The following is a 25,373-nucleotide window of genomic DNA, read 5'->3' on the forward strand; positions in this document are numbered from 1 at the left end:
TGCATAGTTATCAAATAATTTTATGCATGTTATTTTTATCTATTTAAAAAAGAGAATGATATTATAGTTCTTAATTCTTTATTTTTTTTATATTTTTGATATGATTTAATATGAGTTATTAATTAATATATTTTTTTAAAAAAAATAAATGACACACATTGAATCATAAAAAAATAAAATAAAAAATAAAAAATAAAAATTATAATATAATTTTCTATTTAAAAAATGCTAAATCCTTTGAACATCTTTCGATTAGAAAAAATATCCCAATAAAAAAAAGGTTAAAATAGAGTAAATCGAGAAATATTGTATCTGAAACAAATTTGTGTTTATATTATTTTGACATTAGCTTTTTTATTCCCCCAAGATTGAAAATATTAAATGAAATATTAAATTCGACATTAATGCCTTATTAGATCTATTCATTTTTATTAAAAGTTGATACACTTTTTTGAATGCATATAATGTATAGAATATTATGCATTATCATTAACACAAAATTAGTCTTAAAGAAAATAATAATACTAACCAAAAGCGACATTAAAAAATGAATTAATTATTTATTACATGATATATGTTCCACATTTTAAAAATGTTTTTGCCATAATTTGGTAAATAGTTAAATGTCATCCCATAAATATTCTACTCCGGGATCGTCACTTTTCAGAATGAACAGCAATATATAAAATATATTCAAAATTTATGTATAAATATGACTTGAAATTTTTGATCCCAGATTTCTTCCTAGTTTCAGATTTCAGAAAACTCAGATTTTCTCTGCTAAAAACCCTACTGGGTCAATTAGAGAAAAAAAAAAAGAAAAAAAAAAGCTTGATTCATTCTTTGTTTTGAAGAAAGGGGGGATTTTCCTAGGGACCCAGTTTTTTGTTTCAGTGCCGCACAATCGAATTTCTGTTGGCTTTTTCTAAGTGCACTTCTTCGATTTGATTTCCCCCTTCTCCTGCCACTTTGTTTCCCGTTTCTGTTCTAACAGTCACTGGCAGAAAAGAAATCCCACAATTGGTTTTCTGTGCGTTGCTGAGTTGGAAGTGATAGTGGCATTGCCAAAGTGCAATTCCATTGAAACGAAGGAAGTTTTGATGAGAGGGCAATGAGAGGGGCGTGTGAGCGTTCAGAGAGATTAAGATGAGTGGCGGGTCATTGGGTATTCGTTCTGCGAGTTATGGCTCTTTGGAGAAGCAGCTGTACATGCTGCAGCACAACGGTGCATCTCCAATTCAATCAGCACGAAAGCCTCCCAAGACGCTGAAGGAGAAAGACAGGTTCTTCCATTGGATCTTCAAGTTTGCAGGCAGAAAGAAGGTGGGAATGCTCTTTCTCTTTGCAATCTCCGCTGCCGTTTTCATCTGGGTTTTGTACCTTGGAAAAGGTTCCCCACTTTCTCTTCTTCCTTTTTAGTAATTAATAATGATGTTATTGGGTTACTCCGTTAAGCTGCATGGGAAACATCAAACATGAGTTTGAATTTGATTGATCGGATATAGACTTGTAGGAATGCATCATGCATGACACTTGTTTTGGTAAGGAGAGGAAGGAAACCTGTTTTTGTGTTTCACATGATTTAGTTTTTTTGTGATTTGGCTTGCTTACAGGTGAAGATTCACAGGGGGGAAACGGTGTGCGTAATAACATTAATGTTAATGAAAGTACGTCTATAGGTGATTCTCCATCTGTGATCTCTACTTCAAATATCTTGGGCTTATCCACAGTTTTAGTTCTACCTCCTTCTCCCCCAAGCTATTTTCTGGGTTACATTCTTCCTCCTGGTCATCCGTGTAATAGTTTCACACTTCCTCCTCCACCGGCAGACAAAAAGCGAACCGGGCCACGGCGTAAGTTATTTTTTTTACCATATTGTTTCTACAAATGCCTTATATTAGTTAAATTTTAATTGGAATATTACCCCTCATCCTTACAGAGTCAGTCGGTTCTTTTGAGCTTGTGTAGTTTTGGAGGATATGGAAGGCATATGGATATTTTAGTGACATTATCCTTAATATTTTTGCTTATTTGTGTTTCAGCCTGCCCGGTATGTTACCTTCCTGTGGAGGAAGCCATTGCACATATGCCAAAGTTTCCGTCTCCTTCTCCAGTACTTCAGAACTTAGCATTTATCTATGAGGAAACTCTTAGCAGGGTTGGTGAGTTTGGTGGTTCGGACTTTGGTGGATATCCTACTTTGAGGCAGAGAAATGAATCTTTTGATATTCGAGAATCAATGAGTGTGCACTGTGGGTATGTTTTGTATTTTGTTCTATGTTTCCCTTCTGTTTATCTGTGAGTACTGAAGAAGGTTTTATGTGGTTATAATTTTTTTTTTTTTGTTTCAGTAATAGAGTATATTTCTTCTATCCCTTTACTTACTTCTGTCCATTCTGCATCTACAATGTTGCATGTGTACATCATTCAGATTTGTTAGAGGAGCTAAACCTGGCCGCAACACAGGATTTGACATGGATGAAGATGACCTCCTCGTGATGGAGCAGTGTCACGGCATAGTTGTTGCATCAGCCATATTTGGTTTGTATTATGTGATTTTGGCTTTCATTTAGATGTTTAATTTGATATGTTTCTGACGAATTAAATCTGTTCAGGAAATTTTGATGAGATAAATGAGCCAACAAATATAAGTGATTATTCAAAGGAGACCGTGTGCTTTCTTATGTTTGTTGATGAAGAAACAGAAAAATACTTGAGGAGTTCTGGCAGGCTGGGAATCAGCAAGAAGATTGGTTTGTGGAGAATTATTGTTGCTCGTAATCTTCCTTATACAGATGCAAGACGCTCGGGGAAGGTGAGAATTATATGTCAACAAGCACCCTGAAATTAGTATATTTGTTTTTAGTAATATTTGTTTCTGAAGCTTTAGAAAGTTACGATTTTCTTTAGGATTTGGTTATTTCTATGGAAATATAATATTGTTGGCTGGATTTCATCTTTGTAGAATCTATGTTATAGGAAATAATACGCCACAGTGACTTGCCTGATACAAAAATGGAAGCCCAGATGGGTAAAGAAAATAGAAACTTAGATGAACATACCTAATATTTCCTATTTATTCTCTTGTATCGGCATTCAGCATTGGGTCAATTCTTTTCTTTCAAATATAATTTTAGCGTTATGGTTTGAATTGAAAATAACAATTACACATACACAGATCACTCAGACAGTATTGTATTTTCTTGTTCATATCATAGTACTTGTGTGTACCTGAAACATACGCTACCTTTTTTGCAGATTCCAAAGCTTCTGTTGCATAGAATGGTTCCAAATGCTCGTTATTCTATATGGCTTGATGGAAAGCTAGAGCTTGTTGTTGATCCATATCAAATCCTTGAAAGGTATATCATTGCTCTTTAATGCTATACACCTATTAACTTTACATGTGACAGTTGTGTTGAGATCTCATTTCAGTCCTAAATCTATATGTTGTCCGATGTGAGATTCACCTTTTTAGTTCTTCTGAAGATATGTGAAGTATACTGCTTTTGCAGAATTGACTCGTGATTTTATTTCCACCTTAATGATATAGCTTACAACTACAGATGCACTAGGAGATATGGGGCTTGATATATTATAGTAGTATGTTTCATGGTTTTACCAAGAATGGTTATATCTGAAATATTCAGTTAATGTCTCAATGGCACAATATTGTCCTGTGTAGTTGTTTCACCATACATATCTTTCTGGTTCTTTCTTTCATCCCAGGCCATTTAAAATTCTGGAAGTTCAACTATGTTATTTCCTTCCCACACAAGATGGCATCTTAATCTTTCTAGACCACAAAATGCTTCTATATTTGTCTTTAGTTGAGATGCTTTGATGAATGTTGGTGGAGTTTTAATGATTAAAACTTATAACTGGTCTGACAATAGAGTTTGTTGCTTGTAATATTGTTGCTAAAACTCAAGATGTGGAATTGCCTATTTCAGTGAACAAATACTGGTAGATTGTCGTTAAAGTGCAGGTTCCAATTTATCCTCCTTAAAGGAACAATGTTGAGCTCCTAATAAACTATATTTGAGTCATTTACTGTCTTCCTTAACTTCCAGGTTCTAAAATACGATTTAGACAGCTCAATCTAGAAATTGCCATCTGGCCTAACAAAGCTGTGCCCACACAAAGAGTGCCCAGGACAGCTGGCTAGTTAAATGAATACATGCTGTGTATAATATTGGATTAGAGATCTTCATCTCAGCTTGCTCTTATTATGAACTAGGATAATAGATTGTTTTTACGCTACCTAGGCATTTGGTCAAATTGCTATTTCACCAGCGTCATCATCGGCTAGCATAAATCGAGTTTTCAGTTATCCCCTTTAAGAGCGTATCACTAGGACATAGTTTATAGGATTTTATCTTCAATGTCTGTTTTGAAGTACTAGAATCTTGCCTAATGACTACTTTGGAATAGAAAATTTATTTGGAAACAAAAGTTTAATTTTTATCAGCTTCTTCTGTTGTTTTACTCGTTTTCCTCCTTCTCTTGCATGTTCACTGCTTTATATGTTGGTTTTACCTTTTCCTCTTTAGATCCTTCTCTTCCTTATGCTCTATGCCAACTATTGTTCTCCATCTCGGTTGGGTGGTTATCCAAGTTCCTGTGATCGAGACTGTGTATAATGTCTCTGGAACGAAAAATTAGGGTTGAGATTATTTAATTTTCATATATTGTTTCTGGGGTATGTCCCTGAATATGATTTATGAAGAGAGATTGGCCTGAGTTTGACTGAGATACATTATAAGGGATGATCCTATACATGCACTGGGCACCAGCAAATGAAGGAACTGAATAACAGAATTGAATCTTCTTAGCATATATGAAATAGCAAAGTGACAGTAGACAATAAAAAGTGGTATATTAACAGAAAATAAGGCAATCTAGAAAATCAAACAATGAGTGTGCAATTTGCCAAAACAATTCTTGATCGAATGGGCTTGGTGATAATCCTTTTAGGTCTGTGAACTATGACGCCCTATTTGGTTCGGTCACTTTCTGTGATACAGCAGACCCATTTGCTAGTTTACATGAATTGTCTTGATAAAATACATGTTTCATCATCTTATTGCTCTCATCCGTGTTTAGGTTTTTGTGGAGGAAGAATGCAACTTTTGCAATATCTAAACATTATAGACGCTTCGATGTATTTGCTGAGGCCGAGGCAAATAAAGCCGCTGGAAAGTATGATAATGCCTCTATAGACTTTCAGATTGAGTTTTACAAGAATGAGGGATTGACTCCATATACAGAGGCCAAACTTCCTCTTACAAGTGGTAAGCTAAACTTCGTTTCCCAGTTGGATGAAATGCACCTGCTTCTGCTTCTGCTTCATTTCTCAACCTTGATGGCTAAATTGCAGATGTTCCTGAAGGATGTGTAATTGTAAGAGAACATGTTCCCATTAGCAACCTCTTTACTTGTCTTTGGTTCAACGAAGTTGACCGATTCACTTCTAGAGACCAGATTAGTTTCTCAACTGTCAGGGATAAACTTTTGTCCAGGGTGGATTTTCATTTTCTCATGTTCTTGGATTGTGAAAGACGCAACTTTGTAGTTCAGGTAAAAATTTTATTTAACCAGAGGCTTCTTACTGAACAACATGATTGATCTGTAACAGTATATGTTTTCTTTTTAACTCTATCAGCGAAGAAACTTTCTAATAAATACAATTACTAAAGTAATTATTGTTAAATCAGTACATTTATCATACATGATTGGATAAGCTCTCTTCACACTATCAAGTTATAAACTTTTTTCTCAACATATATTGTGCTTACAGTGAAAGAACTGTCTTTTAATTACAAATTATATAATGGATGATAAGTTCGTTTGTTTTTTTCAATCGTAGGATAGTTTGATAATTACTAAGGAAAACATGTTGATAATGAAGTCAACTTTATTGTCACTGATGATTTGTTTTTGTTGGTTACAGAAATACCATAGGGATATATTGAAACGTCTGGCTGCTCCGGTGGCAGTTGCTCTCAGTCCTCCATTGCAACGTGTGCATGAAACATCACCGGAAAAGGTTGCCAGGAGGGGCCCGGGAAAGCACGGAAAAGAACGGAGAGCGAGTTCTAGGCGCCACCGGAAAGTTGTGGCCGGAGGCAGGGACATACAAACATAGAAGCAAATTATACAGTTTTGGAAGTGTGACAATATATCATTGATTATTTGGGTTTTGACATTCCACCTACACAAGTCATTCCCTGGTGGGAAGATGAGTGTAGTGTGCTCTCATTCTTTTTACTTTATGCAATTCGTTTATGGTTATTAATTTTTTGTTGTATATAGGGAAAAAGAAAATCCTCAATAATTATCAATTATCATATCAGGGTTGTCACTTGCCACCAAATTCCTGACTTGTGGCAACCCACTCTGTTGTTTCATTACACTATAGGATAAAGTGTAGCTGTTGCTCCCATTTGTACTTCATCAAGGTCCTTTTTTCCGCTTTAATAACTAAAGTTTCTCACCACACCTTGCTTTACCTCTCTTGCTTCTCTGTTGAAACTGACATTCAACTTCATTTTTTTTCTCTGAAATACTACTGTAGCTAATCAAGGAAATTAAATGGATGTATTCTAATGCTATATATTTGATGTTTTAATTTTTAAATGTATTTGTTGTTTAATTTAATCAGTTAATTATTTTTGTAGCCATCTCAAAATTTAAACCGTTGTAATTGCCATTTCCATGTTTATTTTAAAATCAATTTTTTAGAAACTTGTTATCAAAATAAACTTCTATCGCAATGTAATTTTTTTGACATAAATATAAAATGTAATTAATATGTTTAATTTATCTCAAACATTTCACAGATTAGAATATTAATTTATTTTCCTTTTATTTTTGAAGACACGTTTACACATTTTTAACGAGTGGGGCTAAACTTTTGATCTCAACAATGTCAGACCGCTAGATATCCTGTTACAAGCTAATAGATAATTGGTTTAAGTACTATATATATTTTTTTTCTTAAAAGAAAGTTATGAATTTCCTCTTTGCTGTTTATGCATAAAAAACCATCGCTACAAATATTACTTCTTGGTCAAAACCATTTTCAATTGCTTTCAATTAATTTCCAAATTGATGAAAATGTCTACAAAGATCAATAATTGATTAGATTTGATTAGGTTGTTGTGTTTTACATTTAAGAATAAGTAAACCTATTCAACATGTGTTGCTACTAAGATAAAATACTCGATGGTTCTTATGAATAACTAGCTAGGAGAGAGACAATTTTAAAATTTTTAAAATAATATTTTTTATTATTAAATATTATAATAAAATATAAACAATTAGGGAAAGCGCGTGTTTCCCTAATTTACCATAAGACAAATAGAATCCTCGGAATTTGACGCAGTTTCAATGTTTCATAATATTGGCCTGTGAAGATCGATTCGAATCCACATTATTGTATCCAGTTTGATTAGTTTGTGAATCAGAAAATATGATATAAAAAGGGACGAAATGAGCAGAAACGAAAATGCTTTGAATGTGTTCCAAAGAATGAGGTTTGGTAAGAAAAAAGGTTGAGGAAATTTAGAAAATGAAAATTGATTATTATCCTGACTTGACAGTGGAGTAACAGAGGGTCCCAGTGGATCCTTATCTTAGCAGGTCTCCCACTTACGTCACAGTGGTAGAATCTTTTGCCCCAAATAATTAATAGTTTAATTAGGGCGTTGTTTGGATGAGAAGAAGAGAGGCATGAGGTTAGGGTGATTGAAAGATGAAGAAGAAGTGAGAGTGAGAGTGAGAGAATGCGAATGGCATCATCGTCGTCGGCGTTCATGGTGATCTGCATCCTGCACTCGCTCATAGCGGTCACGTGCGGGGCGCTGATGATGTTCTACATGAAGGAGGTTTACACGTTTGGCCACGGAGTTCAAACCGCCACCAAGCTCTTGGGATCCACGCCGCACGACCAACTCCTCATCAAAACCTCCGATTCCTTCTCCGGCCTTCTCCTCGTCGCCATTGGCTTCCTCCTCTTCATGGTCTCCTTCGTCAGGGATCGCGATTTTCAGGTCTTCTTCGCCAAGGGCTGCACGCTTCTCCACCTCTTCATGGCCATGTGGAGGATCTACTTCGAACGCAAGGTCGAGGATCTTGCCTGGGATTGGCTCCGCCAGACTGTCGGTGACCTTCTCTTGGCCCTCTCCTGGGTCTTCTTTCTTGTTTACTCTTGGAGGGAGAAGTATGATTAGTTTCCCCCTTTCTTTTTCCCTGTCATTTTCCTTTTATTTTCTTAAATTAAAATCTTTTCACCTTTCGATTTACCTTGTAAAGAATCGGATCTCAATTTGTTTTTATCAAATCTGTGTTCAGAGATACCTTCTCAATTGCCTTCCTTCCTTTCCCCGCTTCCACATTAATAGTATGTTGTTTAGTTTTTTAACTGCAGTTGACCAAGACCCCTAATTAATCCTCCGATAATCAAATCAAACTTGTCCTGATTCTGGTAGACTTTAGATAGTTTTGTCTGTCATTTTGAGGTGAATTTCATGGAATTGTGCGTGGAGTTTGAGAGATGGTGTCCATGTTTTGATCGGCAAGGTAAGATGTTGTGTTTGTGGGTTTGGGTGAATAACACTTGGATGCTTTATTTGTTTATTAAGAGTTTGGAGTCATAGAATTGTATCTGTTAAATTGGTGCAATTTTACTGTGAGAAGTGTAGTCTTATATCAATTGTTGGAGTTCATAAGCTCTATGGATTTAACTGATGCTGCCGGATAAAGAGGAGCAGATGGGTAGGACTGGATGAAGCCATTTGGGTATTTGTGTTTAGAAATTTCATTTGGAAGCAAGTGGTTGCTGAAGTGTTTTGCTGGTGCCGCTGATGAATGTGAGTTTATGCCTTTCACCAACGCATTGATTCTGTTTTTTGTGGATGATGTACAATGCAGTTTAACTTGTTTGAAGATAATTGAACGTACTTCTAGTCATATTTTACTTAATAGTTGCTTCCAGCCAACTAAAATACAGCCAAGAGTTCAAAATACAATTTGAAAATGCTAGATCTACCTCAGATATCTTTATTATAATAGACATTTGATATATTCCCCTTTGATTATAATTGTTGCATGTTTACTCATGAGATGGCATGATCCCACGTTTTCACACTTCCCTTTGAGTCCTGTTCACTCTGAATATCATATTCTGGTGGGATATTTTTTATATGTCTAGGTAAGCTCGTAAAATGACAGGAAACAGTGATCTGTCATGAGTGATGTGTTGAAATTTTGTAGTTTATATGCTGTATATATGCATATGAATTATATGTCTCTGTCTTTGTTGTCTCTCAAAACCTAATCCCCAAACGTTTGTTGCAACGTGTGGTTCTTTCATTCTTTGTTCTAGAATTCAGGTGTAATGTATATTTGTGGTTGAATATTAATTTGTATTTTTAGTAGGATCTGACATGCATTGTAAAAATAAGTTTACTAAAATGGTAGTAGTGATTCAAAGGTTATTTATCACACGTTATTTTTTGTATATTGATGTATACCTAATTTTTCTAGGTAGAATCTTTCAGTGAATGTAGGTTATTAACACATATTTTGTGTCTCATCCTGTGTTCCTACACTGGATCTTAGTTTTCACAATCTTGGTTGTTTGAAGACTGTGTTTATGTCAGAATCCGTATTTCACCTGCTTTAACGTTGTGAAAGCTATTTACATGTGACCAGTGAATTTGTTTCTCACTTCTAGCCTCAATTTTCTATCATTCTTATAGCATTTCCATGTATATTGAGTCAGGATTAGCCAATGATTTCTAATGTAATGTGATTCATAAGGCCATTTGTCAGTCTAGATGAAATCTTTTTGTTAATATAATATAATTTTTATTTTGTGGGATGTATTAAATTATTTTATCTTGTTCCATATGGAGTGCATAATTCCAGCTATATGCATTACAACAAGAAGTACAAAATTTTTTATTGACCTTTCTCCTGCAAGGCAATAACTGCCCTGAGGAAGTGACTGTTGAATATAGTTCACACATTTTAGAAAAAAAATTATTCATGTAATGCTTGTGATTGGGGGTGATCCTCTCCCAATTCTCATGTACTGCATAATTTGAAATTTTTACAATTTTAAGTCAGGTTTGTGTCCAGGACTTGGTTTTTATTCGTACAGCGGATTCAGCCTTTGGTTAAAATTCCCCTGTTTGCTGTACGAATTGGAAGCCACAGTGATTTCAGTAACATTGGGTCTTGGGTGAAAGGTACTTGTACATTCTAAACTCCAATCCATAAGCTGATTTGACTCCCTAGTTGCTGAGTTTTTATGATCTCTAGTATTATCATTATTTGATTATTTACTACCACAGTGCCTATTAGAGAAGACATTTCATTTCATGATTGTTTTCTTCTTAGCAAGCAGAAGTTGTTTAACCATTTTTTCCAATAAGATTTATTACAAATTTTATTGATGGACTTATTTAGTTTTGTTCTTGTATGACCATTATGTGTGGTTCTATAATTGAAATGTCTTATTATCATTTCAGGTGCGTAATGATTAGAAATGATATTGCAAATCTCAGTCGAAAAAAGGACCACCTCGGTACTTTGATATGGTCCCAGAAGGGCTTAGTTTCTAGAGTTATGTTTTTTTTTTTTTTTTTTTTCTAAATGCCTGATGATATATCCAAGAAAGTATAATTATTTCAATTGAGATTTTAAATTTTAAATCTTAAACAATATTTCAATTATAAAGAGAAAACGTATTTTGTGAGTTTTGAAAAAGGTTAAAGTAAATAAAAAATTATTCAGATAAAAAATGACATGAAAATCATATAAATAATGTAAGAGCTAAATAAAATAAATAATACGAATTTTAGATTGAAGATGATCTTAAATCTCCTCCTAATTAGTTAATTAAACAACATTCAATTGACATCTTAAATTTTCATTTAATTTACTTCATTATCAAAGCTTATATGTACTATATATCTTTAAAGGTGAAATATTACATGTTCTTTACGCATAAAGATGGAAGTATAGTGATATCAAATAAACAACAATAAAATAAACATTAAAATATTTTAAAAAAATACAATCAAATGAATTTTTATGAAATCCATAAAAAAATGTTGATTAAAATGTATTGTTCTAATAATAAAACATTAATATTTTAAAGCTATCCAAAAGACAATAGTCATTAATAGACCATCATCTTATTTTTAATATAAAAAGCATTACCATTCAAATTGGACTCACACTCAATATCTATATTAAAATGGGAAAATTGGGTTAATTTACGCCAATGATTTAGAATTTTGACCATTACACTGGAAATACAACCATTGGCAAAATAAAATAATACATTTTTTTTAAAATAATACGATTGCAATTAACATAGCATATAGCACATACCACACAGAGTATAAAATTACAATAAACAAGTAAATAAAAACATATAAATATTTATAATGAAACAAATACAGTTTTTGTTAACTAACAAAGTCATATAACTAAATATTTAATAATAAAAAGTGTACAAATGAGAGGAAGCAAAGATGTTCTTGGTTGCCATAGTGACATCAGACGAGAGAACAATCCCAAGAATGCTGGAAGGGACACAAAAGTAGAAGAGATAACCACAACAAAAGAATAAATCAAGTAAAATTTACCACTAAAATCTGTATGTTAGATATACTCAATTTATAAGTGAGGTATGTAATATATAATATGTGACCTACTGTATTTGTTCCAACTGGGAAAGGAAAGGATGTAAAATGAGCCCATTTATACAAAAAAATAAACCTTTTATTTTAAATCGATCTTTTTCACCGTAGACATCATTTTTTCTTAAGAAAAAATTTATTTTGACATACTTTTACACTTATTTAAGACATTATTTTTCATTCTTCCACTAAAAAATATGTCAAAATGAATGCAAGTCTATCACCATTGTATTATTCTTTTAATAACTCACTTTCATCGATTCATTTGCATTCACTTCCACCTTCACAACCAAGAATGTATATATCTAACAGCATCTATATGGTTATGCTATTGGGAACCCCTCTACAAGTAACTCCAGGATCAGAGGAGGCCATGAGCAAATCATAGGGTGGAATTCCAGCACCACATCTATTTCTACGTTTTGGGTCTTTATTTCTCTTCTCAATCTCCTTTTCCACCCTCTTTACATCCATCGAAAACTTGTAGAAAGCTTCCACGATTTCAGGCTCACCAGCCCATTCCGACAACTCTTTCCTCTGTCCTATGTATTCTTCATCTGGTGAATGCTGAGAAAGTATGTTAACCACTGCCAGAAACTTCGTCGTTTCAAACATATTTGGTAAACAAGACAACAAGTATCCTTCTGGATCATCCATAAATTCTTTGTACTCCGGATTCCCTTCTTGGGGTAACAACTTCTTCATGTGTGGGGAGCGCATTGGAACATACCCACCCAGAGGGTATTGCCCAAAATTCACTGCTGCATGCTGAACCGAAACTACCCATATGAATGTGGTGAGTATTGAAGTGAGATCACTAGGAGTGGAGAGTGTCCACCACCAACTTGCATTTGCATGATCAACATGTCCTACATTGATGATCTCACTATACCATGCTTGCAGTTCATTATCTGACTCAACCATGTTCCCATCACGATAATAGTAGTTAACATAAGTCCTCACCAAGTTCTCCAGAGCAAACCACATAAGAAGTCCATCATTTGCATAAGGGTAGTCTTCGATGAGTAGCCTTAGCCCATGGGGTTGTGTTGGATCTGCTTCTGCTACTCCCCTACATTGGAACATAATAAAATCACATGCTTTTAACTCTTCTAACATAGGATTCGAATAGTAGACGAACCTTCTGATTAGGTCAGCAGGAAGGGCTTCCATGTCAAAACGCCAATCTCTGTACGCAGCTGAGATTATCTCAGTGCTGTGTTTGCCAGGAGAAAAGATGGATTCAATGATGCCTCCTTCGTTGATGAGAGCTTCACGAGCCAATGCATTTATTTGCAATGTGTGTTTCAGATGAGGCTTTAGAAACTTGAAAATTGGGTGCATAACACTCAGTTGGCGATGAGTTGCTATGATGAAAGGCTCCATGCATGCGTGGGTCCTCAACCTATACATTTCAGATGGACAAGTATTCATATTCCATGTTAGGTAAAGTGGAACAGATGCAAGGTATAAAAGTTTGTGGAGTTATGTACCAATGATGGACAAGTTGGTGAACACCAGCGTCGTTGGAGCAAACATGTGCTTTGGCTATTTGCCACAACCAATGAGAGGTGGCATCCAATGGAGGAGTAAGGACCTGTTTGGATGATTCCCCCTCTGAAAGACTCAGCTCAATAACAATAGGCTTCAAAGTACCAAGTGGTGTCAGAAACAAGATGGTACGAGTTGCACATGCTTTTCTGTCTTCCTGAGCATTCATGCCATTCAGAAATGGGAGATAGGAATCATGATAATCCAATATGAACAGCTTCTTTTCCGCCATTGCCTGAACCAGTAAATAATGTAAAACTTCAAACCTCGGTATAAGTCGTGTATGGGTCTAGCGACTTTACTTGAAGAAGTCGTACATCCTTACGGGGTTTAAAAAAACAAAACCTTGATATTACCTTTGTGCACGACTTCTTTAGATGAAGCGATTTCAATACTGCATTAATTATATATTGACAGTAATTATTTTGCAATATGCCCATATAATATTTTCGAAATTATATGCCCTGTCCCGTAGAAAAACCTAAAACTTCCAATATACAAGAAAGGAAAGGAATCTTTATGGTTGTGGCCGATGAAGTTGAAGATAAGTGAAACCTAAATTGTTCAAATAATATAAAAAAGAAGCTTCTTTGACTTGTATAACCACCTCTTGTACTGACATTCCATCCAAATGGCTTATTATGTGCTCTTCTTTTAGGGCAGATTTTTGTGCACCGTATATCGAAGGATCCAGATCACTGACGGGTGGAAAAGCCTATCAAATATTTAGAGTAAAATATTACCAAAATAATATTGTAGGAATCATTTTTTGGTATTTTCTCAAGTTTTTATTATTACCTCAAGTCTTTTTATGCTTAGAGGGTTGATGCCAGCCAATGCTTGACGCCCAAGTTCTTCATCTTTCATGCAACAAGCACTCCCTGAAATTTCAAATATTGCACCTTTATCAGTACAATATTTTCATCATAAATTGTGAACAAAAACTATTCCAAATTTCGTACCACCATTGATAATACGTGGAGTGTTAAATTTTAAATGCTCTTCCACACTGTTTTTTATCCTGCTCGTCATATTCATAAGCAGAGACCATTTTGTTGAAGCTCCCTTCTCGGGTTTCATTTCATTGACGTGCTTTCTCTTGTATATCTGTTGAACATCTGAAAGTTGCTTGAAATCTCCACACTTGGTAATGCAAGTTCTTATGAAAGGAATCAAATTCCTCGTTGTCCCTTTCAACTTTCCCACATCAAAAGCTTTCTTTCTCATACCTTCGAACACTTCATCTCTTGGCACATAAGTTTCCTCGGATGAAGTTACACGGGACTCAAATTTCTTGTCTGTAAAAAGGAAACACAAAATGTTAATGATCAGCTATAATACCGACGAAATATAAATATATAGCATTGAAAAGTTCTATGCTTTTATAGTAAGTTTTGTTCTTGTGTATGGGTGCACTTGACCCAGTTCTGAATATTTTTGTTAACTGTAATACTTTCATTTTTTTTGAAATATTGTGAAAGTATTCCATGTTTGTTGATATAGCTTACGGGATTCAAAATCTGTGTTATCTACTTTTCTTGAATGTTGTTATTGATGAGATAAAGTAGCATATGCATGGACCACCGGAAAGAATCAGACACATAGTCATTAATTAATTCATGAAATGAAACAAACCGGTTGTGGATGGAGCACGACCGGTTCTGCACCTTCTGGGACTAGGGTACTCTGTGGTCCCTAGTATTGGCCTCACATTTTCTCTTCCTTTGTCTGGATTTCCCAAATCATTGTACACATCATAATCATACACTCTTTCACACCTCTTTCTTGCACCTTTTCCATTTCCTCTCAGCATTCTTAGTTCCTCCTTTCTTAGCTCTTTCAGACCCGCTGGTGTGTGGCATGGTAAGTATGCCTGCTTAATCACATCATGCACAATGTATCATCAATATTTTGCTATGTGCATATTAAAGAAAAAATTTGTATATATTTCGCAACTATTATGATTCTCTAATTTTACGTGAACTTAACCACATATATCAGGTACAGTACAATCATTATTACCTTGTTGCTGAAGAAAATTCTCTCCTCTGGATGAATCTTCTCAGGTTGAACCCAAGAATTGCAGACAATATCCACAACACCTTCAATGGAAAAACCTTCCAGAAAGATCTCATTGTCGTATTTGTTTGTGACAGTGATAGCTCCCGGGAAGCCAAAATCTGAATCTATCTCAAATTCTACCTTGTATGTGGTCCTCTCCGCGCGCACCTTAAACTGTTTCAACAACTCAAATTCAACTGGGTTGCTCAGTGTTGTCTCCATCGTTCCTAAAATTTCGTAGGACACTCACATAAGTCAAAATAGTAAAAAACATTTCAAAACTTAGGAGTGAACATAAATGAACTAATACATGTGCCTAGGGCATTATTGATGCTGAAAACATAGGGCTTACTGGGGTCAATTTGGGTGCTAACTAGCTGCAAGACAAGTCCTCTTTGCTGATGCATGGTGGCCATCATCATCTCCTTATGATCAGTGATCTCATTGTTCTTGATAGTTACTGTTCCGGCTATGGTCAAAGTCACATTCAACGAGTTGGAAGCAAGGTCTCTCTTGGAAGACTCGTGTAATTTGGTGAAGGGTGGTGAGTGTGAAAGTGGAGCAGGTAGTTGCAACATGGTCTTCATCTCAGAGAAAGTGGGAAACATAGAAACTGTTCTCTGCCTCTTCATCAAGAAACTGTTAGGTAGTGAAGACCACCCTGAAACATTACAACAAAGTGCTTCTACCATAGTTGAAAGCTCTCAAGTACTGTTTCTCCTTTAGTATTACACACTTCACAATTAACCAAGGATAGTAGAATTGTGTGTGATTGAGTTTAGATGATAATAAGCCACTGAGAATGATCACATATATTTATAGCAAGAGAAATCCACAAAATGTAATGCCGAAAACGAGTGGGAGAATTTCCATGTTACAAAAATGTGTTAAAACATTTCAAAAATGTTGGTTGAGCAATTATGAGATATAAAAGAAGGTAAATGAATTCACACAATAATACACAAGAATTTTTTTTTTAATATGGAAATTATTCACATTTAAAGTATATTAAACTATTTATCTTCTTATATGTTAGTTTGGAAGCATTTTATTTTAACTTAAAAAGTTAAAAAAAGAAAAAGAAGAAACTTCTCAGATCTAATCCTTTGAGATGTTTCTTTAGTACTTAAGTCAGCATCATGATTATATGATTGGTCTGATTTTTATCATCATCAGTATATATCACTCTTATATTTATCGTTGTTATCGTCCTCACGATCTTTATTATTTATCATCTATTATCGTTATTGTCTTCTTCTTTATGTTTGTTTAAAAGTACATGATAGTTTGTGAATTATTTTACTCTTTTTTAAAATGTGATAATTCTTGATACTTTCTAAACCATTTAGTTTTTATCTTTTTATTTTCTTCCCCGAGGTGAATAATTTTAACATTGAGTTGTTAATTTTTTTTCTCCATATTTGTGAAATAATTCAACTCATTTTTATGATTAATCTGTTGCTTCGCAACAAGAAATTGAAGAGAACTAATTGTCACGACTCAATTTTGTATTGCTTCCATAAAGTTCTTGTATTAAAAATCATTAAAAACTTTGTTATCTTTTAATTTCTCGTTGAGTTGCTCCTATTTTATAAGGTTGCATGTGACGATATACATTAAGAGTTCATGAGCTTCATATTATAATGTTGAGCTCATATATTTTAGTGTGAAATAATTTTAGTCGTCTACCTTTCTTGCAAAGGCTTATCTTTATTTGAAAGATCATCAGTATGAAATGAAGCAAATAGTATATACTTCACTTTTTTTTTTTTTTTTTGAACAAAAAGTAACGAATAGTTCTTCTCTATCATCTTTTTTGTCGGGCTTGCGTTTTCTATAAATTTTATTTTGTTAAATTTTTCAAATTCAGTTTGCATTGTACTCAATAATTTTTTGAAGTATTTTGTTAAATTTTTATTTTTACAATTTTTATTTCTATAAATGAAACGAATTTATAATATATAAATCATACAATCCCCGTCACCTTGTAAGTCAATTTTTTAGGGTTAAGTTAGGTTTAAGTTCACTTCTTAAGATGTTGAAAGAGTTATGAATTTGAGTCTATATCCTAATAAGATTTTTGTTATTCTTAAGATGTTATCGTTGTTAATATAGACTCATGTTTTATGTATATTTACTTTGATTTTTAGGATTAACTTTGTGTGTGTATATATATAACACATTTCTTATAACATTTTATACCCAATCAATATTACACAATCCCTTATTCATATATTTCTTTGTTTTCTATAATTATATCATCCACTATCGAATTCGATGAAATTGTGTCTAACTTTTTTTTCTTTGATAACAAAAAAAAGATAAACATGAGAGATGAATACAATATGTGAGAAACACAAAAGATGATAAAAGAAAAAATAAAAAAATATTGTAATAAATTATTTTTTTATTATATTTAATTTTATATTTTATTATTTATTAATGTTAAATATTGTATCTTATGAAAGAGTTTAAAAAAATTTAACTTAATTTTCGTTAATTTTCAATATACTAATTTAAAAAAATACATATAATTTAATGATTTTAAAAACATATATAATTTAAAACAATTTTAAATACATATAAATTAAAAAAAATAAAAAAGTTTTGGAGATCGTGACCGTCTTGGTTCCTTATATCCTCCGCCACAGATTCCAACTGTAAAATAAGTCACATTATCTTTTAATGTAAATAAAATATGAAAAACTAAAATAATGTCAGAACTTTCTCAAACATATATGATTCAGTACATGAATTTATATTTTTGAGAAAATATAAAGCACTGCCTCATGAAGATACATAAAATAGTTTTTGTTAAAGTTATTGGTGAACAGTTACGTCTGTTTGGTTTATTTCTAAAAAATGACAAACCACTATGAATGGTTACAATCACAACCTCACATCTGTGTGCAGTTAATTAGTACTCAATTTCAAATTGCATATTTATTTTCTGTGTACTCAATTTCTACATAAAATTCGCGCAACCACAATAAATATTGTACTAGTATGAACTATATATTTTGGTGTACGGACTTGATAAAACCAAATAAATGTCACATGTAAATTCTCTTACAAACAATATCAAAGACCATATTATATATATATATATATATATATAGGTTTAATCAGTGATTTTGTACTTCTGTAGTTTGGTTCATCTTGAGTTTTTATTATTATTTTTCAGTTGAAAGATGTTAAATTTAGTTTTTTTTTTAAGTTGATATTAATGTCGCGCAACTTACTATGTGTTATTTTTGTGAAAATTTTAATATGTTTTAATTTCTTTTAAATAAATTATCATGTGTCATTGTTTCACGAGTATTTATGTTTTTTTAATTTTACAAACTTTTAATTTTTACTTTTTAAAATATAATTTGTGAGATCGTGTGATATGTCAACATAATATTAGTTGATTTCAATTTAATCTTTTTATTTAATCCCAAACTTTAATATGGATTAATTTTTTACCTGACCCACCTAGAACCTATGGTGAATCGGGTTGGCTCACCAATCCATAAATAAAAAGTCACATAAGTATTTTTTTTATTATGTTGGGTTTCGCATTTGGGTCGAGTTAGGTTGTTTCTTTTAGCTAATATATTGAATTTTTTGTGATTTTAGTTTATAGTTGGAAGCATCCTTTTGGATTGCATTTGGATTCTAGTGAAGTTTATTTAGATTTTAATTGTAATTATAATTTTATTTTTTTTAGATCGAAGAAGAAAAAAATATGTTTTTTTTTAATTAAGTGAGTCAGTGAACCAACCCGTTTAACCCACCAACTTGTAATGAGCCGAGCCGAGTTCGATCTTTTTAAGTTCATTTATACGTGAGTCAGATTAGATTAACTCATTAAGTTGCCAACCCATGATGGATTGAACAAAACCGGACTGGATTATCCGTTCTGACATCTATGTATTAATACTAGGGTTAGAATTTAAGAACACGTTTTTAATTTATTTTTTTTTCTGAGTGTCATGTGTGTGAAATACATTAAATCACGTTCTAATCGATTTAATGTATTTAGACAAGACAAGCATGTGCTGTTGCTATTAAGTGGAGGGGTGAAAATAGAAACCCGGTGAAAGGTGTAGTTAAAAGATGTTGGGCTTAAAAAGGAGTTGAAAAAGTTTTTAGTTTTAAGAACAAGGAGATAAAGACTGAGCTTAGAAAAACATGAGGTGCCAATAGAAGTCTTCAGTAAAACATACCTATTTTCATTCTCTTTCTTTTTTTCCCTTCAGCTATAAATGTTGGGGGGTTGTTTGGAAATTTCGCATGCAAAGATTTTGGTGTAGGTTGATATGTAAGTCTTCATTAAAATTGCTATATTGTTTGATTTTTTTAGAATTTGATACGAAATTTTTACTTATAGATTATAGGATCATTTTCCCAATGAATGAGACTAGTTTTTTTTTTTCTTCATTCAAAGAAAAAACTGTCAACTAGATACACATAAAAAAAATCAATCATTTACTGAAATTAATTTCTTATGAATACTCAGAAATCAAGAATTGTGAAACTTTGTTTATGTATTGGTTGGTTGCAGTGGAAGGGTGAAGTTGAGAGAGAAGAATATCTGCTTTAAAAGAAGAAAATCTTCTCTAACTATATACAACGACTTTGGCATACCCAAAAGCACTTCCGCACTTCTCAATTGACTTAAATTATGATTATGATTTTCATAATAATTTCTTCTGCCCCCACTACTCTTCATCTTATTACCATATAATATATCAAATAAGTACCACTTTAATGCCCATAATATATTATAAATGTTCGGAGTTATCTCATTAAGCATGCCTCTCTTTACACCTCACTCATATTTTGTGAGTTTCTCTCCTACTCACACTTTCTTTTCATGTGTAATGTAATAATTTTGAGTTTGAAAATGAATTAAACAGAATTTTGTATTTCATGTGATAACTTTCCTAAATCAATTTTTTAAGTAAACATGAAAAGCGAGTATCATGACCTTGTAGATTTTAGAGAATTTTTTGTACATTGATAAAAAAAGGAAGAGAGTGCACGTGTAAGAAAAATATCAAATTAAGAAAAATGAGGTAATCATGATCAGTTAAAGATAACAAATTTAAGGAATAGATGATATTGTTTAAGATGAAAGGTAAACGATAAACCAACCAAAAATGTATAAAATTTACCTTTTAAGTAAGATGTCAAAGCCGGCCAGGCCCGCTAGCTCGTCAAGAAAAGGGTGGATCGGGTTGGAATTTCTAATCCGTCAACCCACTGTAACCCGACCTGTCTAGTCCGCCAATTTAGCGAGGCAAAACAAGACAGCCCACCATGGCCCATCAATTTTTTTTTTGTTTAAAATTAAAAATAATTAAAAAATAATATTTTTTTATATTATATAAATAAATTATATATAAAAAATAGATTTATAAACAAAAATTTAAAAAAAGTTAATAAAATTAAAAAAGATTAAAAAAAAAGAGACGGACCAACTCGCCGGTTCGCAAACCCGTCCTAAAATGGGACATGTTATAATATCCAACCCGTTTACTGGTGGCAGGTCAACCCAACTCGACCGTTTTTGGCGGGCCATAGGCGAACCGAGACAAAAACAGGCCGGGCCGACTTGTTTTGCCACCCCTACTTTCAAGTAATAAAAACACTCAATCCAATTATAAATGCTTATAAAATCTACAAAAATCATATGAAGATAGTTTTTGGTAGAATTATTGATGTTGAAAAGGTATTTCCTCAACCAATGGTTGTGTAAAAGTCCACGCTGTCTACTACGACCTTCTTTATGCGTTTAAGCATTACCAAGCTAGTGGTTCTATAATTCATTGGAATCATTATTTTATTAATAGTGGAGGGCCAATTCTAAACCTACGTTTCAATGTCCTTTCCTCACCCAATTGCAAGTCACACTGTGGATGCACTAACCCTAGGCTTAAGGGAAAAATATATTCACAAAACCCTTCCTCCTGAACAATGCTTTTCATTTCCCCTTCTTTAATCAGATGCAAAGCATTTCACCAAATCAAATTGCTTCAAACAACTAAATGAAAGTTTCAAAATGTTTTATGCTCTCTGACAGCTTCATCAACATGATGAAAAATGGATTCTGAGAAGCTTCAGAATCATAGTACTTTAATAGAGTGGGGGTGGGGGAATAGAATTTTGACATGTACTAGGATAATAAAATAACAAAATTTGCTTACAAGTCTATATCTTCTTTAGTGCTACCTACCTAATTAGAAATTAATAATACATACCCTTTTAGTTATGGACAATAACAGCCAAACTGGGCACTTTTGCAGCAGTAGATCTTGACAGTGTCTTTTGTTCTCAACCATTTATTTACCATGATAGATATGAAACATATTTTTGTGGGCCATGAATGACCTTTTTGGTGTTGGACAAGTTCTCAAAATCTTGCAACTATGATCCCTAATTGTGTTATTTAGCAGAATGAGCAGAAAGTTAGCATGGGAGGATGACATCAAATATTGGATTTACTTTTGACAAGCTTCATGATATTTTAAAGAGAGACTTTCAACTTGGGGTGACTGGTGTTGAACAGATTGAGGATGAGCATGAAAGCATTATTTTGATGCACTTTTAAGGTGATGTTTTCCCCAAAAACATTTAAAAACTCTTACGAAAAGCACTAATGTGAAAAATCCCACCAGTGATATGCAATATAGTGGTTGAATATTGGGAAGTAGCTACAATAGTTCCCTATCCACCTTCATCGGTTAACATCTCTCCATTGTCGTATGACAAAATCGCACAAACACAAGAAACAAAAACTGACACATACACACCCATTTCACAAATATTTTATCATAATTATTAATGCTGCACAGGTGGCTGAATCGTGTTGTTAGTATGCACCACTTTGTGGAGCTTTCACCGGATTCCATATGGAATTTGGCCTCGTATTCTATAATATACTGCATGCCACCAAAAAACAATGCTGCACGAGGAGGAATAGTCTCTGAATATTCGAACATGTAGTGAAAAATCTCTATTAATAATAACCACTACCATTTGGTGTAGATTTTCCTACCCAGTTGTTTAATTTAATGCAAGGAATCCACTATGCAAACAATTTAACGTCAAAGGTAGATAAATAAATTCAGTACTGAAAACCAATTACTGTTGATCCGTACAAGCATTTGCACAAGTTGTGTATCAGAATAAAGTTGCTGTGAAACATGTTTGATGCCCCCAACAGCTTTAATAAAAGTACTACCTTGTGACAAACTAAAAGTCAGAAAGTTCTTACAGATTTTTGAAACCTCTGGAGTCTGAACCTTTGTTGACCCAAACATGGTGTTTTTCCTAATCAAATTCAGACATATGAATAAAACTTATGACATATGATTTGATTATGCAGCAGCAGCATTATACACATAAATTACATATCGAGTCACACCTTAGAGTGTGGGAATATTATGTGTATGAGAACGAATTGTAGAGTATTTCTCCCTTCACCTTTAATGTTTACCTTATATTCACATTTTGTAGATATTGAGTTAGAGCATCTTACGAGGAAGTCGAAAAACATTTGCACCAAAAGGAACTGTACTTTATGCCTCCATGCTTGGGCGTTGTCCAAGGAATTTGGAATCAGATATAGGACAGAAACATGCAAAGGAAAAGTGGAAAAGAAGTGCGAATCTGAAATGAGTGAAATCCACCGAAAGGATAAAAGGAAAAAAATTAGGTTAAAAATTCGACATGGTGATATGAAGTGAGGAAAATGGGAATTGATAGATAGTGGATTTATTAGTGCGGTTAGGCCAAGTCACATTCCTTCCTTCAACACTTGTACAGTTTGAGAAGGAAAATGGTTGTTGTGTTTTGGTTGAGTTGAGGCATCTATAGAACCAACTTGATTGGGCACTCTATTCTAGGAAAATAAAAAGGTAAAGACACTTCTGTTTCTGCCAACATTCCCAAAGAATCGTTTTTCCTTACTTAATTTTGAAGACCCAAATATCTTTGAGTTGACAGTACAAAAGTAACATACTTTTGTGGGATATCCGAGAGAAGAAACTTGAGATAACCTTGCTTCATGGCTACAAATTAATCCTATGATTGAGTGCATCACTACAATACATAAAAACACATCAAAAGGTTACAAGTATCTCTATTTATTTTTAACTTTCTTCTCAGCACAATCATTATGTTAAATTTAAGTTCCACATAAAAATAAGAAAGTTAAAATTTTAAATTTTAAATTTTAAGTTGGAAACGCTGCTAATGCTATATATAAATTATTCTCATAATTAACCTTCATTATTTATATTTTAATCCTAAATATAATTTGTCATTATTATCACTACGTATACACATTTTTTAAATATATAAAATAAATTTATATTTATTAAAAATGAAGTGAAATGTTAAAAATAAAGTAAAATGAATAGAAAAATTAATTGTTGATGAATTAAAAAAAAGAAAAAAAGAATTTTTTTTATAAAAAATAGGTAAAAATAACCATTAATTTTAAAAAATTTAATAAATGATTATATTGTAAAAGATAAAATTGGTATTATTAAATGTGGACACAAAAGAGAGAATCTTCTTTATATATTGTTATAGATAACTGATACTTTATATAAAGATGATTTTTTTTAAAAATAAATTTTGTTCTTGAAATATTTCATTTAAACTAAGCATAAAAATAAAATTTATTGGGAGTAGATATATTGTTTCTACAAAAACCAAGTGAAAGTATCATATATTTTGTAAAGTTTCTCAATATTTTTCAAGACTAAGATCTCATTTTCAAAATAGTTATTTAGTTGAAGATGATTTTTTAAAAGTGTTATTATATAATATATAAATCATCGCTCTCAGAAAATAGCAAATATACCTAAAAGTTAAACATTTTCTTTTCTGGAATAAGTTTCAAAATTTTATTGTTCTTCAATCTATGTAAGTCTAAAACTTGATCATGATTTTAGGAGGCGCAAGTCGATTATTTTAAAATGAAATGTTTATACTTATTGGATAGAGAATATGACTCATATATTTAGTGATTCACTTATTCCTTTTTTTCTTTAATGCCAAAAGGATTTTCTTTTTTAATATTAGGTCTTAAAAAGGAATAAAACCTGCATGCTCTTTAGCATGGGATTCTAGGTTGTCGTGTCTACCGTTTGACCACTATTTTTCTTTAAATGAATCACATTCTATGATTAGATGAGTATGATTATGATATATTTGTCTAATGCATAAACTATATACTTATATTCTATTTTATCTGAGAGAGACAACGAAATTAAAATTTCTATTATGGGATCGTTTGTTTAGATTTCTTCATGTAAAATTAAAATCCTTTTTTATTTTTGAAAAAAAATATAATACTTTTGAAGTCTTCAATCCGTTTATTCAAATTAAAAAAAAATAGTGAAACAAAAAATATGATATTTTAAATTTATTATTTTAATAATTTATGAAAATATGTTTTTCAAGGAAAATAATAATTATTGTAACTATTTTTTAAATAAAAATTCTTTCAGTACTAGCTTCTGTTTTCCTTAAATTAAATACCTAAAAAACGAGTTACTTTTTTTTTCACATAAACGGACCTATAAAATGTTAATTATATAAATAAATACCAAAGATAGAAAATATGATAAAAAATATATAACTATTGAGCGACCCTTCCTTCCGACTAATTAATAATTATAATAAAGTGAAACATTGATAATAAAAAAGGAAAAATATGTTGTGTCCCAAAAAGGTAAAGGTTTTTTTTTTTTTTAAATAGTTTCATATATGCTTATAGTACTGTCTATATATTTAAAATCGTATGTGCCATGTAAAAATTCTGTAATGTGAATTTCTAAATATAAGTCTTAAGTTGCGAATAAAATAAGTTTAATTACAAAAAAATCAAACTTTTATATTAATATTTATTGAAAAATTTATTTAAAAAAATAAAAAATATGTTTACATTAAAAATTTTTACGCATCTCAATGCGAGCTAGGCTTGATGGACTGGCTCATTAAGAAAAAAGTGAATCGAGTTGTATATTTAAATCCATTAGTTCG

General features: G+C 32.4%; 2 protein-coding genes and 1 pseudogene across 4 annotated transcripts; 2 read left to right on the top strand and 1 right to left on the bottom strand.

Annotated features, from left to right (window-relative positions):
- The first annotated feature begins 720 nt into the window (after positions 1-720).
- On the top strand, positions 721-6,499 carry LOC114186860 (putative hexosyltransferase MUCI70; annotated as a pseudogene). The gene is made up of 9 exons (XR_014995550.1): positions 721-1,390; positions 1,614-1,853; positions 2,043-2,256; positions 2,432-2,541; positions 2,616-2,815; positions 3,259-3,362; positions 5,107-5,294; positions 5,381-5,580; positions 5,954-6,499. The product of XR_014995550.1 is annotated as a putative hexosyltransferase MUCI70 (transcript).
- Positions 6,500-7,587: 1,088 nt separating this feature from the next.
- LOC114186732 (uncharacterized) lies at positions 7,588-8,360 on the top strand. The gene has a single exon (XM_028074720.2). It carries the CDS (start codon positions 7,788-7,790, stop codon positions 8,232-8,234), a length of 447 nt encoding a protein of 148 aa, XP_027930521.1. The 5' UTR covers positions 7,588-7,787; the 3' UTR covers positions 8,235-8,360.
- Positions 8,361-11,777: 3,417 nt separating this feature from the next.
- LOC114188618 (lipoxygenase 4, chloroplastic-like) lies at positions 11,778-16,113 on the bottom strand. Of its 2 annotated transcripts, XM_028077187.2 has the most exons (9): positions 15,682-16,113; positions 15,291-15,556; positions 14,904-15,141; positions 14,231-14,566; positions 14,067-14,149; positions 13,876-13,983; positions 13,211-13,503; positions 12,859-13,122; positions 11,778-12,789 (listed from the first exon to the last, which is right to left on the bottom strand). In XM_028077187.2, exons 1-9 carry the CDS (start codon positions 16,019-16,021, stop codon positions 12,033-12,035), a joined length of 2,685 nt encoding a protein of 894 aa, XP_027932988.2. In that variant the 5' UTR covers positions 16,022-16,113; the 3' UTR covers positions 11,778-12,032. The 2 variants fall into 2 exon arrangements, with proteins under 2 accessions (XP_027932988.2, XP_085530609.1); XM_085674483.1 differs by having other exon boundaries at positions 11,778-13,122; positions 15,682-16,112.
- Between the last annotated feature and the right edge of the window lie 9,260 nt (positions 16,114-25,373).

This window comes from Vigna unguiculata, chromosome 6 (assembly GCF_037176805.1).
Source record: "Vigna unguiculata cultivar grain cowpea cultivar isolate G323 ecotype 2 chromosome 6, ASM3717680v1, whole genome shotgun sequence".
Lineage (NCBI taxonomy): Eukaryota > Viridiplantae > Streptophyta > Magnoliopsida > Fabales > Fabaceae > Vigna > Vigna unguiculata.